The 18,695-nt window shown below is 48.3% G+C and overlaps 1 protein-coding gene across 1 annotated transcript in view; it reads left to right on the forward strand.

Annotated features, from left to right (window-relative positions):
• The window catches only part of Dnah8 (dynein axonemal heavy chain 8), a 233,474-nt gene extending 216,477 nt beyond the window's left edge, over positions 1–16,997 (forward strand). Inside the window, exons 91-92 of the mRNA XM_028885049.2 lie at positions 13,362–13,483; positions 16,577–16,997. Coding sequence (XP_028740882.1) covers positions 13,362–13,483; positions 16,577–16,864 — 410 coding nt within the window. The 3' untranslated portion in view covers positions 16,865–16,997. The remainder of the gene's footprint in view (positions 1–13,361; positions 13,484–16,576) is intronic.
• Positions 16,998–18,695: the final 1,698 nt, after the last annotated feature.

Genomic DNA, 18,695 nt, shown 5'->3' on the forward strand with positions numbered 1-18,695 from the left:
GCCTCTGCGGGGTGACAGGTGCTTCTGCCTGCCTTTGGATGAGAGGAGGCTTTAGGCACTGGCCTTGGTCATAGTCACGGCCACGTCTCCTAAAATCCTAGTCTTGCCCATGGCTACCAACGATTTAGTTCCTTGTAATTTGGCCAGCCATCAGAAACTACCAAAGCCACTCTCTCCAAGGCCACCTCCACCTAATGACATTTCTGCTGACTTCATTCCCTTGACTGTTGCTAGGATGTCAAGTCTGGATCCATTCTCTCTCTCTCTCTCTCTCTCTCTCTCTCTCTCTCTCTCTCTCTCTCACACACACACACACACACACACACACACACACACACAGTGCCACATGCATGCTGGTGTCCACACAGGCCAGAAGGGGGCATCTGATACCCCTCCTCAAAGTGGAATTATAGGTTGTAGGTTCTGGGAACCGAACTCAGGTCCTCTGTACCCCCGTAAGAGCAGTAAGTGCTGGTAAACTCTTTTAGACCTTGGCTTCCCTCTGTGCACTTCCTTGGTTCTCTTCCTGCCCCTTGGCCATCTTTGTGACTTTTCCCAGGCAGGCTCTGCCTTTGGGCTTAGCTGCCTCTTCTCACAGGTGTGGCTGTTCATCTCTCTGTGTGACTGACTCAATGCCAACAGCCCACGTAGGAAGTTCTGTTCTCCAGTGACCCCCTCTGCACAGTCTGGCCATCTATCCCCTAAGACATCCTCACGAGGATTCTGCTGCCCCCTTGGGCATCATCCTCCAGAACACACAAACTTGGACCCTCCACCAAATAGCTTGGAAAAGGGGGAGCAGGAACACACGGGTCCCAGAAGAGACAGAGAAGGGAAGGTCGTAAGTAATAACAGAGGTTGCCAGAGGTCAAGCCAGATGGGCTCCAATCGGCTGGATGGATTTTGCAATAAGATCACAGTTGGCATAGAAGTCCCTGGGGTGCAGGTGGGAACTTGAGGGGTCAGATTTTAAGATGAGTGGGTGAATCGAGGAAGTGGAGGGGGCCAGGGAGAGAGAGAAAGAGAATTTATATGGATGATTTGCTGGGTACTCTGAAGAAATCAGACTTTGAAGAAAAGAAATACATCGGAGGATATTGGCAAGAAGGAAGGGTTTTTTTTCTCTCTTAATGATATGAGTAGACCACTCAAATGCTGCTGGAGGGAAGGAGGAGGGGGCACAGAGGGAGAGAGAGAGGGAATGTAAGGATACCAGCCAGGGGTTAGAAAAGGTGGGAGGGATGTGTCTGTCAGTGGATTGACTCTGTGGGGCCCGTGGATGGATGGGTTCCTGGACACCTCTCCAGTTATAACAAAACCAGCAGGGAAGGACTGGCCATAGATGCTGTGCTGGATGGGTGGTTGTGTGTCAACTTGACACAAGCTAGAGTCATCCCAGAGGAGGGAGCCTCAATGGAGAAAATGCCTCCATAAGATCGGGCTGTAAAGGCATTTTCTTAATTAGTGATTGATGGAGGAGGGCTCAGCTCATTGTGGGTGGTGCCATCCCTGGGCTGGTGGTCCTGGGTTCTATAGAAAAGCAGGCTGAGCAAGCCATGAGGAGCAAACCAGTAAGCAGCACTCTTCCGTGGCCTCTGCATCAGTTCCTGATCCCAGGTTCCTGTCCTGGTTGAGCTCCTGGCCTGACTTCCTTGAATGATGAATAATGATGTGGAAATGTAAGCCCAAACCCCTTTCTTGCCCAAGCTGCTTTTTGGTCATGGTGTTTCGTCACAGCAATAGAAACCCTGACCGAGACAGTTGCTCACAGTGGATAACAGTCCGGGCTTGGTACTAAGAGGTGAAGGGAATTTTCTATCCTCCACTTAAAGGCAGAGGCAAGATTATCTTGGGAGCAAGAAAGTGTTGGGGGCAAGAATTTCAGGAAAGTGACAGAAGCTGGGGGAAGAGGGCTGGTGGGGACAAGGAAGGGCACGGGGGGCTTTGAAACCCACCGAAGTTCTGCACAGCAGCTGTGTGGTACTTGCTGGTGTCCCCCAGCAGTGAGGTACTGCTGTAAGAGGGGGGTCTCCTCTCCGAGTTTGTCTGTGTTTGGGGCTTTGTCTGACATGCAGTGAGAAGGGAGGATCTAATAAAGCAGGGAAGAAAGGAGGTGGAGTTAATTAGTTGCAAATGTGGTCCAGGCAAGCAAGATGGCTCCACTTGCCACCAAGCCTGATGACCTGAGTTTGTCCCTTGGAACCTACACAGTAGAAGGAGACAGCTGACATCCATACATTGTCCTCTGACCTTCACATGTGCACCACAGCACATACATGTGGGTGCCTGCCTCCCTCCCCGCCCCCCACACATACAAAATAAAATAAATAAATACGGAAGTGACGAGGTCAGGAGCGGAGAGGCCAGACTGCTGGAGGGACCCTGAAGATGAACAGAGGGGTCGAGGAAATTACCCAGTGAAGTGCTTGAAATGCAAGCATGAGGACCTGGGTTCAATCCCCAGCACCCACAAAGAAGGCTGAGGACCTCGGCCCAGACCTAGCATCCCTTCATCCAGGATGCAGAGACAAGGAAGATGCATGGGGCTTGCTGGCCAGCTAGTCCAGCTCTATCAGTGAACTCCCGGTTCAAGGGAGAGCTCCTGTCTCAAAACGTAAAGGAGAGAGCAATTGAGGGAAACACATGACATTGGCTTCTGGCCTTCGCATACACCACACACACACACACACACACACACACACACACAGAGACACACACACACACACACACACACGGAGCAGATGTTGGTGGGTTAACTGAAATGATTAGGGACAAATAGCAAGGATGATGAAGGGAAGGAGGGCTGGTCGCCCCAGCCTGTGGTTGTCAGGGCAGCAGAGAGGTTCTCATGATGGGTGGAGGAATGACTGGGAAGTGCTTATGTGTCCAGGGTGGATTCCTGTAAAAGCAATAGGTAGAGAGACTATTTTGTGTGGAAATGGAGCCATGCCGGAGGGCATAATGGGAAGGTTTGGAGGGAGAGAAGAATTGATACTGGCGGGGTCCAAGGAAAACCAGTTACTCCGAGAGAGGGCGGGCTGTGTCAGGAGTTAAACTTCCGAACACCAGCCATTTGGGGTGGAGGGCCCCAGCCTTACTGTGTTCATGGATTCCGACAGAGCCTGTCATTTAGAGGAGTGACACAGAGTACCTGTGTTCTCCAGAGTCCCCGCAGAGAGCCAGCTCATCCCCTGACAGCCTTCCAGATACTGCACTTGTGCTCAGAAGTGTTGCCCTTCCCCTTTGTCCACCCGGTTCTTAAAATAAATGTGGGTCGGGGACCGGCAAGTGGCCTGTCCTGCGAGAGCGTTTGACAGAGTGGCAGTCCTCAGGCCTGCCTTCCACGGCAGAATCATCTGGGACATTTTTAATACATACTAATGGCTGGGGCCCAAAACCAATCGTGTCCTTATCTCAGGGGTTAAGACCTCAAGACTCTAGAGCTGAGAGCCTCGATGATCAGTTTTCTCAAGAGTTCCCTTAGTCATTCTAATGTGACAAGAACCTTGACTTTAGACCCCGGATAACTGATGTGTGGTCCTCCTGCAGCGGCTGCATCACGGAAATACAGAACCCCAGGTCCCAGTCTTGACCCACCCGCCAGATGAGAACCTAGGTGTTTACAGGAGTTCCTTCCCCGGATGATTTCTGGGATCATTAACAATTGAGAGAAAGGGCTGGGAGACAGGCCAGGCAGGAAAGTGCTTGTCCTGCAAACAGGGGGCCCTGAGCTCAGATCCTCAGGACCCACATAAAAAAACTGGCTGTGGCTGCATATGCCTGTAATCCCAGCACTGGGGTAGAACAGAGGATGGGACCCTGAAACTCGATGGCCAGATAGTCTAACCAAATTGGTGAACTCCAGATTCAGCAATTCCTGTCTTGGAGAGTAAGATAAGAGGGTGACTGAGGAAGACACGTGGCTTCAATCTTTAGTTTACACACACACACACACACACACACACATACACACACATGCACGCACGCACGCATGCACGCGCACACACACGTACACACATGTACACACATGTACACACACACACACATAAGAGGGTGACTGAGGAAGACACATGACTTCAATCTTTAGTTTACACACACACACACACGCACGCACGCGCACACACACACACGCACGCACGCACGCACGCGCACACACACACACGCGTACACACACGTACACACATGTACACACACACGCATAAGAGGGTGACTGGGGAAGACACATGACTTCAATCTTTAGTTTACACACACGCGTGCACGCACACACACGCACACATGCACACACACATGCGCACACACGCTTGCGCTCGCACACACATGTACACACACACACACGCACACACACACACCCTAGTTGGAGAAGAAACTCTACTATAACACCATGGATCCGACTTTTTATTTTTTATTTAACTTACCAATGAACTGCATTTGCTTCTCATTTGGGGGACAAACTGCCTGTCATAAACTCGCGGCAGGGACATCATTCCTCTTCATCTTTGAAGATGCTGCTGGGAGGTGTGGTAACTGTTTAGACAGGAAGTCACTGTGCAAACCCAGGCCCATTACAGAAGGACCGGTTCATTGATTGAAGGAAAAAAAAATGTGACCTGGGAGCCTGGGGAGACTTAGTGGGGCACGAGGGCCTGATTCAGGCATGGTGGCACACATCTGTAACCCCAGCTCACCGGCCAGCCATTCTAACTGACTTGAGCAGCTCTGTGTTCAGTGAGAGACCCTACCTCACAAACAAACAAACAAACAAACACACAAACGAGGTGGAAAGCAATTGAGGAAGATACCTGATGTTGAACTCTGGCCTCCAGGCACACAGACGTATGGTCTCTCTCTCTCTCTTTCTCTCTTTCTCTCTCTCTCTCTCTCTCTCTCTCTCTCTCTCTCTCTCTCTCTCTCTCTCACACACACACACACACACACACACACACACAGACTCCTGCTACCTGCCATTAACACAGGCCCATCATTACAGAGCACCAACCAGCTCTTGGTAAAGCTGAGGTGCACACCTTTCCTGATCATCTGTTCCTTTCACGTTTTTCTAAGACCTGGTAGGGAAGACCACTTAAAACACACCGCGGCTCTCTTGAAGCCAGCTGATTGCACAGGCCAGGCAGCGGACATCAGTTTGCTTTAGTGTTAGCTGGTTCCCGTTGCAGGAATTAGTACAGAGCAGGTGTGGCTTCAGACCTGCCTTTCCACAGTATGATCCTAGATTAATAGTGAGTTTTTAAAAATTACGAACTTGACAAGTATTTCAAGAGTTTATTATGCTTTATGAATTTGAAGGGAAGAATTGTTTAAACACCTCATCTAGGGCACATGGAACTCCAGTGTTCAGTCACGTCCCCCATCTTTCATGTGGGTGGTTAAATTGCAAGAAGAATAGAAGGTTATTGCTGCCGAGGTCTCACTCTGACTGACTTTTCGTTTCTTCTTTCAAGAGTGGGAACATTTGAATCACTTTCAGAATGATTATAAGTAAATTTATGCCAAAACAAAAGTGTTTGATTTGCAAGCTATTGTGAAGAAAACTATACCAAGCGTCCTTTAAAAAACTTATGTAAACTGCAGAAAGAGCAGATTGTAGTTTCATTAGGTTTGACATCGGTCTCCAAGAAAGACAGCCATTCACTTCTTAAAACCCGGCGATTAATGTTTGAGAAGGTTCAATATGTTTTGAATGTGACAAGACCATGTCCTTCATAGGAAGCCAGTGTCAAATGCTATAGCCTGGAAAAGTGGCCGGGGACACAGCTCAGTTGGTGGACTGTTTGCTTAACATGCGGAGTCCTGGGTTGGATTCCCGATACTATGTAAAGTGAGTGGTGTTTGAGGAGGCAGAGGGATTAGAAGGTCAAGGAAGGTCATTCTTGGCTACAGATGGTGTTTGAAGATAGCTAGATAATGAGGCTCCATCTCAATAAACGGGTAGATACATCATAGATAGATTTGGAAATACATGCATCTTTTCTCTTCCATGTTCTCTTTGTAGCGGATACATCATAGATAGATTTGGAAATACATGCATCTTTTCTCTTCCATGTTCTCTTTGTAGCGGATACATCATAGATAGATTTGGAAATACATGCATCTCTTCTCTTCCATGTTCTCTTTGTAGCAGATATATCATAGATAGATTTGGAAATACATGCATCTCTTCTCTTCCATGTTCTCTGAGTAGGGATGGCTCACAAACCATGCCCTACCCTTGTGCTAGGTCTCAAAAGTGTTTACTCAACACTGCCATTCTTAGTTTCTGAACAGATGTGTGTACTGGATCCCACCTGCTGGCGTGCTAAGAATGCCTCTTAAGCATGAGGCTGCTTACTGTCGGAGTCTGGACAATGTAATGCATGCTCCCCAGACAGGAAATAGTGTCTCCTTAACTGTACTGGAGTTTCGCAGAACTCTCTGATAATGACTAAAATCTTAAAAGCAGAAAGAAGATATTAAAGGAAAATAAAACAAAACAAAACAAAAACCAGCCAGCTTCCCTTCTCTTCAGATACTCTGGCATGGCCCCGAAAGCCATATGGGGTGAGGTCAATTTACAGTTTAGTCATGACTTAAGATGTATAGAAAGAAAAATATCAATTACTCAACTAGTACTGAGGGAAGGTTAAGCCTGGGATTAGTGACTCTTAGCTTCATAATATCAGAGGAGAATTTTAAAATATTGTAAGCTAAGGTCAATTTAATTCTAGACACTCAAGTTGGATATGTAGTGTCTACTAGACACATGGATGAACACTGTGTGTGTTGAATTATGAAAATGACATTTTCTGCAGGAGAGATGGCTCAGCAGTTAAAAGTACTGGCTGATCTTGCAAAGAACTTGTATTTGATTTCCAACACACACATACAGATCACAACCATCTGTGACCACAGTTCCAGGGGATCTGATGCATTATTCTGGCTTCTGTGGGTACCAGGGCACAGGAATGGTACACATACATCCGTGCAGGCAAAACAATCATACAAATAAATAAATCCAAAAGTGACATTTTCATAGACTGATTAGAAGGGTGAATTGAGTTTTCTTATTTTATTCATATATATACCACTGAACTACAAACTCATGAAATGTGTTTCCCTAGTGTTTAAAATGAAAGTGAGGAGCTGGGGAGGTGGTTGGCTCAGTGGTTAAGTAAGTATACTTACTGCTCTTCCAGAGGACCAGGGTTCGATTCCAAGCTCCCACGTGGTGGCTTACAACTATCTGTAACATTAGTTCCAGAGGACTTGATGCCCTCTTCTGGTTCTTGTGGGCACTGCTTACACACCTGGTGCACAGACTTACGTGCAGGTGAACACTCATACATATAAAATAAAAATAAATAAATCTCAAAAAAAAAAAAAAAAGAGCCGGAGGTGAAGATGATTCACGTAAACTTCCATTATATTTCCTGATGACTGTAGCTCACACTGTGAGTGCGTTCACTGTGTCTCCTGATGACTGCAGCTCACACTGTGAGTGTGTTCACTGTGTCTCCTGATGACTGCAGCTCACACTGAGTGTGTTCACTGTGTCTCCTGATGACTGTAGCTCACACTGTGAGTGTGTTCACTGTGTCCTGATGACTGTAGCTCACACTGTGAGTGTGTTCACTGTGTCTCCTGATGACTGCAGCTCACACTGTGAGTGTGTTCACTGTGTCTCCTGATGACTGCAGCTCACACTGTGTGTTCACTGTGTCTCCTGATGACTGCAGCTCACACTGTGAGTGTGTTCACTGTGTCTCCTGATGACTGTAGCTCACACTGTGAGTGTGTTCACTGTGTCTCCTGATGACTGTAGCTCACACTGTGAGTGTGTTCACTGTCTCCTGATGACTGCAGCTCACACTGTGTGTTCACTATGTCTCCTGATGACTGCAGCTCACACTGTGAGTGTGTTCACTGTGTCTCCTGATGACTGCAGCTCACACTGTGAGTGTGTTCACTGTGTCTCCTGATGACTGCAGCTCACACTGTGAGTGTGTTCACTGTGTCTCCTGATGACTGTAGCTCACACTGTGAGTGTGTTCACTGTGTCTCCTGATGACTGCAGCTCACACTGTGAGTGTGTTCACTGTCTCCTGATGACTGCAGCTCACACTGTGAGTGTGTTCACTGTGTCCTGATGATTGTAGCTCACACTGTGAGTGTGTTCACTGTGTCTCCTGATGACTGCAGCTCACACTGTGAGTGTGTTCACTGTATCTCCTGATGACTGCAGCTCGCACTGTGAGTGTGTTCACTGTGTCCTGTCGACTGTAGCTCACACTGTGAGTGTGTTCACTGTCTCCTGATGACTGCAGCTCACACTGTGAGTGTGTTCACTGTGTCTCCTGATGACTGCAGCTCACACTGTGAGTGTGTTCACTGTGTCCTGATGATTGTAGCTCACACTGTGAGTGTGTTCACTGTGTCCTGATGACTGCAGCTCACACTGTGAGTGTGTTCACTGTGTCTCCTGATGACTGTAGCTCACACTGTGAGTGTGTTCACTGTGTCTCCTGATGACTGCAGCTCACACTGTGAGTGTGTTCACTGTCTCCTGATGACTGCAGCTCACACTGTGAGTGTGTTCACTGTGTCTCCTGATGACTGTAGCTCACACTGTGAGTGTGTTCACTGTGTCTCCTGATGACTGCAGCTCGCACTGTGAGTGTGTTCACTGTGTCTCCTGATGACTGCAGCTCACACTGTGAGTGTGTTCACTGTGTCCTGATGACTGCAGCTCACACTGTGAGTGTGTTCACTGTGTCTCCTGATGACTGCAGCTCACACTGTGTGTTCACTGTGTCTCCTGATGACTGTAGCTCACACTGTGAGTGTGTTCACTGTATCTCCTGATGACTGCAGCTCACACTGTGAGTATGTTCACTGTCTCCTGATGACTGCAGCTCACACTGTGAGTGTGTTCACTGTGTCTCCTGATGACTGCAGCTCACACTGTGAGTGTGTTCACTGTGTCTCCTGATGACTGCAGCTCACACTGTGAGTGTGTTCACTGTGTCCTGATGACTGCAGCTCACACTGTGAGTGTGTTCACTGTATCTCCTGATGACTGTAGCTCACACTGGGAGTGTGTTCACTGTGTCTCCTGTCGACTGTAGCTCACACTGTGAGTGTGTTCACTGTGTCCTGATGACTGTAGCTCACACTGTGAGTGTGTTCACTGTGTCTCCTGATGACTGTAGCTCACACTGTGAGTGTGTTCACTGTGTCTCCTGATGACTGTAGCTCACACTGTGAGTGTGTTCACTGTGTCTCCTGATGACTGCAGCTCACACTGTGAGTGTGTTCACTGTGTCCTGATGACTGCAGCTCACACTGTGAGTGTGTTCACTGTGTCCTGATGACTGCAGCTCACACTGTGAGTGTGTTCACTGTCTCCTGATGACTGCAGCTCACACTGTGAGTGTGTTCACTGTGTCTCCTGATGACTGTAGCTCACACTGTGAGTGTGTTCACTGTCTCCTGATGACTGCAGCTCACACTGTGTGTTCACTATGTCTCCTGATGACTGCAGCTCACACTGTGAGTGTGTTCACTGTGTCTCCTGATGACTGCAGCTCACACTGTGAGTGTGTTCACTGTGTCTCCTGATGACTGCAGCTCACACTGTGAGTGTGTTCACTGTGTCTCCTGATGACTGTAGCTCACACTGTGAGTGTGTTCACTGTGTCTCCTGATGACTGCAGCTCACACTGTGAGTGTGTTCACTGTCTCCTGATGACTGCAGCTCACACTGTGAGTGTGTTCACTGTGTCCTGATGATTGTAGCTCACACTGTGAGTGTGTTCACTGTGTCTCCTGATGACTGCAGCTCACACTGTGAGTGTGTTCACTGTATCTCCTGATGACTGCAGCTCGCACTGTGAGTGTGTTCACTGTGTCCTGTCGACTGTAGCTCACACTGTGAGTGTGTTCACTGTCTCCTGATGACTGCAGCTCACACTGTGAGTGTGTTCACTGTATCTCCTGATGACTGCAGCTCACACTGTGAGTGTGTTCACTGTGTCTCCTGATGACTGCAGCTCACACTGTGAGTGTGTTCACTGTGTCCTGATGATTGTAGCTCACACTGTGAGTGTGTTCACTGTGTCTCCTGATGACTGCAGCTCACACTGTGAGTGTGTTCACTGTGTCTCCTGATGACTGCAGCTCACACTGTGAGTGTGTTCACTGTATCTCCTGATGACTGCAGCTCACACTGTGAGTGTGTTCACTGTGTCTCCTGATGACTGCAGCTCACACTGTGAGTGTGTTCACTGTCTCCTGATGACTGCAGCTCACACTGTGAGTGTGTTCACTGTGTCTCCTGATGACTGTAGCTCACACTGTGAGTGTGTTCACTGTGTCTCCTGATGACTGCAGCTCGCACTGTGAGTGTGTTCACTGTGTCTCCTGATGACTGCAGCTCACACTGTGAGTGTGTTCACTGTGTCCTGATGACTGCAGCTCACACTGTGAGTGTGTTCACTGTGTCTCCTGATGACTGTAGCTCACACTGTGAGTGTGTTCACTGTGTCCTGATGACTGTAGCTCACACTGTGAGTGTGTTCACTGTGTCTCCTGATGACTGCAGCTCGCACTGTGAGTGTGTTCACTGTGTCCTGTCGACTGTAGCTCACACTGTGAGTGTGTTCACTGTCTCCTGATGACTGCAGCTCACACTGTGAGTGTGTTCACTGTATCTCCTGATGACTGCAGCTCGCACTGTGAGTGTGTTCACTGTGTCCTGTCGACTGTAGCTCACACTGTGAGTGTGTTCACTGTCTCCTGATGACTGCAGCTCACACTGTGAGTGTGTTCACTGTATCTCCTGATGACTGCAGCTCACACTGTGAGTGTGTTCACTGTGTCTCCTGATGACTGTAGCTCACACTGGGAGTGTGTTCACTGTCTCCTGATGACTGCAGCTCACACTGTGTGTTCACTATGTCTCCTGATGACTGCAGCTCACACTGTGAGTGTGTTCACTGTCTCCTGATGACTGCAGCTCACACTGTGAGTGTGTTCACTGTATCTCCTGATGACTGCAGCTCACACTGTGAGTGTGTTCACTGTGTCTCCTGATGACTGTAGCTCACACTGGGAGTGTGTTCACTGTGTCTCCTGATGTTCACTGTGTCTCCTGATGACTGTAGCTCACACTGGGAGTGCGTTCTCTTCTGCTCTGGTTGATGGAGTGGCTTGACTTTTGGAAGGACATGGATGGCTCTCTAGCGCCCCAGCTCCTGTTTTCATGGGCGCTTTGAATGAGCTTTCTTAGATGCAAGTACAGACAAGTCATTGGCTTCCTCTAAATGGCTCATGGGTGAAGTGTCTTGCCGCCAAGCTTGACAACCTGAATTAGATTCTGGTCCCCGCATGGTGGAAAGAGAGAAGTGCTTCCTGCTGTCTGACTGACTTCCACATGGGTGCCATGGCCTGCCTGTGCACACACACATGCACACATGCACGTAAATAAATACAATTAAAAAAGCACTCTAAAAAGAAGCAGTAGGAACTCTGACCTGAGAAGTCATGCTGCTACCTTTGTACTGTCTTTATCTGGACTCATCGACTCCTCCCTTAACCCAGACTCGGCCTCTGTGTCTTCACACACGCTGTTGCTCGCGCTGGCCTTGTCCTGTCTTGCTAGTTCTCATGCAGCTTTCAGGGTTTGCAGCCAGAGGCTGGAGAGACGACGATGGCACAGCAGTTGAGAGTGTGGACTGGGCCTGCCGAAGAGCCGGGTTTGGTCTCCGGCACCCACGCTGGGCAGCTCACAGCCGCCTGTCGTCTGGCTCCAGAGTAATCTGATGTCTCTTGCCTTCCCTCCCCACCCCTACAATGCGCATACCTGTAACTAAAAACAGCAACAAAATAAATATTGAAAAGAGAGTTGCAGTTAACTTCCACTTTGCAGTTAGGACTTCCTAAATCTTTCTCATACCTTTGCCTGTGTCCTGCTAATGCTCTGCCTCCCTCTAGGGCAGTGGTTCTCAACCCATGGGTTGTGACCCCTTTGGGGGTCAAACGACACTTTCACGGGGACCTCCTAAGACTGTTGGAAACCACAGATATTTGCATAACTGTAGTTTAGCTGCAGTTATAAAGTAGCAGTGAAAATACTCTTATGGTTGGGGGTCACCACAGCACGAGGAACTGTATTAAAGGGGTCGCAGTGTTAGGGAGGCTGAGGACCACTTGTCTAAAGACAGACACTCTTAGACTTGAATGCAGCTAATGGGTGGCCTCTTCCACTTTGTGAGACCTCGAACTGTGCCTGGCACACTGTGGCCACTCTTAGGAGAGCTGACAAACGAAAGAATGGGTCCCTCTGCATGAACTGGGGTTCCTCAGTACAGCCAGGCTGGGTGCTGCTCTTCCTTTCCATTCCCAGGGAGCTTAACCCCTTGCAACATCCTCTCCATGGTTCTCAGAGGCCACTCAAGAGTGCCAGGGATGGGAGATGGGGCTGGAAATGATCTAAACACATTGCATTCATGCATGAGATTACAAAAAAAAAATAAGTAATTAAAAAAGAGTACTGGGGATGTATACATTCCATATTTTTAACAGAGTCCTACGATTCTCCCACCATGTGTATGAGACCCGAAAGATAGCAGTAGATCACAGGCAGCTGGTTTTCCAGCCAGCTTTAAAATTTGGGTTTTTTTTTCTAACATCAAATGCCACTCTCCAGAAAAGACTTCTCTTATTGAATTGAATGGCATGATTCCCAAATATTAAGTTTAGAGAAAGGCCACAAGATACGGAGCCACCCATTATCTTAAAAATAACTGTATTATGCACATTAAAAGATGTAGCTTTTCCCTTTCCGGTGTGATTGCTTTGTTTGATCAAATTGAAAGTCAGGTTCCTATTATGGTGTTTATGCCTTATTTCCTTAGACTAAATGAAATTGTCCCATTATGGCAAATAGAAGCTTCATAATGGTTTGATTCGGGTTTAATTGGAAGGCTGTTTCTCAGAATACTTTACCATTCCGGTCACACGTTGGGTTTTGTGTTTTCCAGTAGAGACTGGTGAGCTGGGACTAGGTTGAAACCCTTAAAAAGACTTGCAGTCCCAGGAGACTTCCAAACCAAGGTCCCTCTCCCTTCCCTGTCCTCATGGAAACAAATCCCTAGAAGAAATGCCCCTTGCTCTAGGGTTCTGCTCTCAGCTCCTCCCAGGATGGACAGGCTGTTTAGAGACTGCCAAGCCACCCTCAGTGTTACTTCCTCTGTGTTTCTGAAGTGGACTTTACCAAGAACCTCCTCTCTCTTTCTCTCTCTCTCTCTCTCTCTCTCTCTCTCTCTCTCTCTCTCTCTCTCTCTCTCTCTCTCTCTCTCTTTCTCAAGGCTTCCTCACAGCAATGAGGCAAGAGGTGACCCGAGCTCACAAAGGCTGGGCGCTGGACACTGTGACCATCCACAATGAAGTCCTTCGGCAGACCAAGGAGGAGATCACCTCACCCCCTGCGGTAGGTGCTGTGGGGAGCTGAGGGTGGAAATCCAAGGTTCAGCTCCAGATTGTCGTTGAGGGCTGGGGGTGTGGTGCATCGAATGGCCAAACAGTTGCCGTTTGCGCAAGGCCCTGGGTTCAATCCCCAATACCACACAGGCAGACAGGAAATTAAAAGCTGACCTTGGCTGCTTCAGTGAAAAGCCTGTCTGCTTTTCAGGGAGGTTTTTCTCTGTTGTAACCAGACAACCTCAAGGCCAGTGCCTCCCCCGTCTGCTGAGTGGGAGGTTAATGACAAGGGCTAGTGAGCCCGGCCACTCCCTGGTGACCTTTCTTTATAAAGGAAAGTTATGGTCATGTTTGCTTAGAGGGGTTTCCATGTGTCTTCGGCTTGCGCGCTGGGCTCACAGGGTCCCCTGTCGCGGCTGAGGGCCATGCATGTCCACTGGACTAATGGTTGGGAGCTCAGTTCCACCGTGTTGTCCCTCGGTGTGGGTTGGGACTCCTGGGTGTGGAGAACCTGCCATGCTGTGGAGAGAGCAGGCCCCTCTGAGTTGACATGGATGCCCGGCAACTTCTTTTATGATTTCGCTCTTCTGTCTGAAAAATGTGTGACAGTCCAGCCGCTCTGCAGGAAGTCTCGGGGCTGTAAAGGCCATCGTGTGAGCTTGGTGGCGGATCTGACATGGCAGCTCAATAAATCTTCGTCCTTCTCTTCTCCTCTGATGGCCATTCTCCCAGTACCAAGGGAATTAGGGCAGATGATTTTCTCAGCCCTGGGCCAAGTTTTCTGCCGCTTTGTAACGGGAGGTCCTCCTTCCAGTTTCAAGAAGGTTCCTTATGCCTCTCCAAGCCCTCGTCCCACACACCTCTACTCTGTGTATTTCTCCCAGCTGCTCTGTAAGGTAATTTAGGGCCTCACTATTACATATTCTGAGGTTCTTGCATCTTCTGTCTATGATGGCACCCCCCCCCTCTGTGTCACCTCCATGTTGTAAGTGTCTGTGGTACCACCTAGCTTCCTGGTACCTCAAGCCATATTTGTTGCCTAAAATACTACAGACGGGGTTGCTAAAATCTTAGAATGTCTTTCCTTCACAATTAAGGAGTCAGGAAGTCCAAGAGCCACTGAAGCTCGGTTGAGAGAGTGTTGGTTTAGCAAGCATGGAGTCCTGGTGGGATCCCCAGCAGCACACAAGCTGGGTGTTGTGGCATGCACCTGTAATCCCAACACTCAGGAGACGGAAGCAGGGGGGTCAGGAGTTTAAGGCCAGCCTGGGCTACATGAGACCCTATCTCCAAACAAAACAAAATGAGTCAGTGATTGGCAGTGTTGGTTTCTTCCAGAAGGAAGATGTGAGAGGCAGTCTTACTCCATGACTCTCTGCTGGCTGTTGATGCCTGCTGGCAACCCTTGGCAAGCCTGGTTGGTTTTGGCTGTCTCATTCCCAACACTGTCAAAAGCCTTGTTCCCTCTGTGCCTCTCTGTGTGACCTACCCCTGCACACACACACACACACGCTCACATACAAGCTCATACACACACACGCTCACATACAAGCTCATACACACACACACACACACACACACATACACACACACACACACACACATACACACACACACACACACACACACACCCCATATTGGATCTAGGGCCTTTCTAGACCCAGTGTGTTCATATCTAAACACATTATTTCTACAAAGCCAAACCATGCTTCTGAGGTACTGGCTTGGCATAAATGTGGGGTGACACTATTCTACCTGTCACATCTTCTCACTGTGACTCTTAAGGTCCCTAGGTTGCGAGGGCTATAGAAAAGAACACAGTTGGCTGTAGGATGGTTCCTAGTAATCACCTTGTTCCTGTAAATAATTGTCAACTACGCTAAGTTAACGATGGGAACTCCTGTCTCCTGATCTTCCTGGACTGCCCAGGATCTCACTGTCAATCCATGTGCTTCCGTTTGCGGTTCAAAACATACGGTCCTCATGCAGTTAGCCCACATGAGCGAGCCCTAGAAACTCTGCAGCTAATCTCTCTGTCCTTTACCATGATCTACATTTACTTCCCCAGGCCCTATCTTCATTAGAAATAGAAAAACGGTCACCCTCTTCTACATAAATATACTTTATGAGCTTGCATGATTCTCTCTGGCCCTTTCTTGTTTTAATGAATACATGTTCTGTGGCTCCCCCGTGCCTGCAAGATAGAGTTCAGACACTTCAGCTCGGCAGATTCGTCTTCCATGGTCAAGTGATAACTCATTTTATTACCATTGCACCCTTCGCCAAGAAGTAAAATATCTTCTCTGCCCATCCTGTCTGTCTTTGTGGAGTTGCTCCGGCCCCTTTTCCCCATTTCCGTCTGCTGCTGCTGCACCCCTTCAGGGATCTCTTGGAGACTCTTCCCCTCCCCAGTCTGCCCTGACGGCAAAAGCCCATGTGACCTTCAATCCAAAGTCACTGCTCTTATCCTTAGAAGGCATCACCAGGCAATTCCGCGAACAAACTTCAAACTGTCCCCTGTACTCAGGGGTCTTGGCTTCCTGGATTTAAAGGTGAGGCCCACGAAGGCAAGTCCATTTGTAGGAAAGAACGCAGGGAGGATGGTTTGGTCATACACTGTGGAGCACCAACTCCTCCTCTCCATTTTCATGTCCACTTTGCTGTACCTCTCCAGGCCTCTGGGGGCGCTCTCATGTTATTTCATCTTGTGAAGGAGATGGGCTGGAGCCCAGAGTGGTTTTGGTCAACTCAGCCTAAAATTCCATTGACCACAGCCCTAAGTCACAGCATATGCTCTCAGCTTGCACCAGCTCCACCTGGACTTTACAGCTACCTGCAGAGGTGACTTGGCCCTCCTGTTACCCAGGTTGGCCACCCTACATCCCAATAACTCATAGCAGGGCATTTCCACCATGCAGCCAGACTCACTGTGTGACCCAGGGGAAAACATGCCCTGGTAATTTTGAATGCAATTTCTCCAGTGGTGGTGCCTTATCTATTAGTGCTTTAAGACTGGCATGTGTTTTCTTTCTGAGCCGGCAGCCCTGATTATATAATGGATATCTAGCTTTCAGCACTTCGTCTCTGTCCCTTGACCTTTCAGGAAGGGGTGTATATTTATGGACTGTATATGGACGGAGCATCCTGGGACAGGCGGAACGGGAAGCTCACAGAATCCACCCCGAAGGTTCTCTTCATGCAGATTCCCGTCCTGCACATCTTTGCCATTAACTCCACGGCACCCAAGGACCCAAAACTGTACGTGTGTCCTATCTACAAGAAACCCCGGCGAACTGATCTCACCTTCATCACCGTGGTGTACCTGCGCACAGTGCTGTCCCCGGATCACTGGATCCTGAGGGGAGTGGCCCTCTTGTGTGACATCAAGTAAGCTCATGTCTACCTGCCATGGGCACCGGAAGAGCCACCTTGAAGCCCTGCCATTGAGAGACTCAGACCCAGGTGTCTTTCTTTCCTGGTAGGTCTGTCATTTCTCTCCCTCAATTAAACAGTTTATACTTCTCCCATGGCTTATCTGTTTCTTCCTCTCATATCACTATTCAAAGAACCGGTCCGAATTCACGCTTCTGATGCCAAGAACTCACATTAGGTTATAATTGCTTTTTGAAAGATAAACCCCTGTCTTCATGTCCGAATACATTTTAGAAGGCTTGCATTTGAAAAGTCGAAAACGGGGTGCTGATAGGATCCATCCTAAAAGGACCCCAGCAGATGGAACTTTCCCCTTGGATGGAAACCACTCCTGGGCTGGCAAGATGGCTCAGTGGGAAAAGCTTGGCAGCATGAGTTGGATACTCTGGGATCCGCTGGTGGGAGGAAAAAATGCACACACATAGGCACTGTGGGGCATGCATGTGCTCTCAGGCGTGCATGCTCATGCACACGTGCACACATGCACACACACAAATAAATAATTAAAATATACAAATAAATATATCAAATAAAATTTAAAAAATCCCTCCCAATAAATAATCTTCCCATATCTAGATTTGTTCAAATATTACCCTTTTGAGTTTTCGTGTGTGTGTGTGTGTGTGTGTGTGTGTGTGTGTGTGTGTGCGCGCGCGCGCGCGCACTGTTGAGGAATGTCAGAAAACCCACTGGGACAGTTGATCTTGTAATTGATTTTAATTTTATTTAGTATTATTTCCTCTTCTTTTTGTAGTACTTTTGAGGTTCAGGGAACTCTGGCTCCCTGGCTCTCCCTCCCAAGCCCAATTCTGCAGGAAATAATGAAACACATGTCTAGGTAGCAAATGGAGAAAGCAAAACAAACTCCATCAAACGAAATTAGGTTACACGCTGAACATCTTAAAAAGCAGGCTTTAGAAAGTGAAGCTATTTCTTACTCAGTAGTTAGTCTGAAACTCAGTATGAACCTTGATTTCCTGCTGTAGGAAGTTGTCAATTTAACGAAACAGATGGGGCCTTCGACTGAACCGCTCGCCTAGCTCCGGGACAGTGAAGAAGTGTCTGTCTGTCGTCTTCTCATCTGGAATCTTCTTGCCTGCCCCAGCTACTTGCACTGACTTCATCCTCTCGGTTCTGGAGGAGGAGTCATTCCAGATTGCCCCCTTCCCCTGCCGTCCCATCACCCTGACTGGAGATGGTGGTGGTAAACCCAGTGAGATGGTCCAGTGATACCCTGGATAAGGTATCCAGGGATGACCTCAGAGGAGACTCTGATGGACCTCCTGTCTGGGGTAGCTCCTGGAAGTAGACTACAGTAGCAGCCTCTGATGGGTCCCTGAGGCTTGTTCAATGTCAAAGTCATGGAACTTAATAACTAAGTACCTGTCATGGTTTCCTTTCTATTGTGATAAAAAACACCCTGACCAAAAGCAACGTAGGGGAAGAAAGTTTTCATTTGGGTTACATTTCCAGGTCACGATCCATCGTTGAGGGAAGTCATGGCAGGAGCTTAAAGTGCAAGCCCTGGAAGGTCCTTGCTTGCTGGCTCACTCTGGCTTCTTTGCAGGCTCATGTTTACTTAGCTAGTTTTCTTATATAACTCAGGGTTGCCTGCCTAGGGATGGCACCGCCCATGGTGGGCTGGACCCACCTGCATCCATCAAGACAGACCTCACAGAAATGTCCACAGACTGACCTGATAAAGACAGGTTATTCAATGACATTTTAAAAAATGATTTCAGGTGATCCAATGTTGTGTCAAATTGATGGTTAATGCTAACTAGAACAGT

Source organism: Peromyscus leucopus, chromosome 16_21, assembly GCF_004664715.2.
Source record: "Peromyscus leucopus breed LL Stock chromosome 16_21, UCI_PerLeu_2.1, whole genome shotgun sequence".
NCBI lineage: Eukaryota > Metazoa > Chordata > Mammalia > Rodentia > Cricetidae > Peromyscus > Peromyscus leucopus.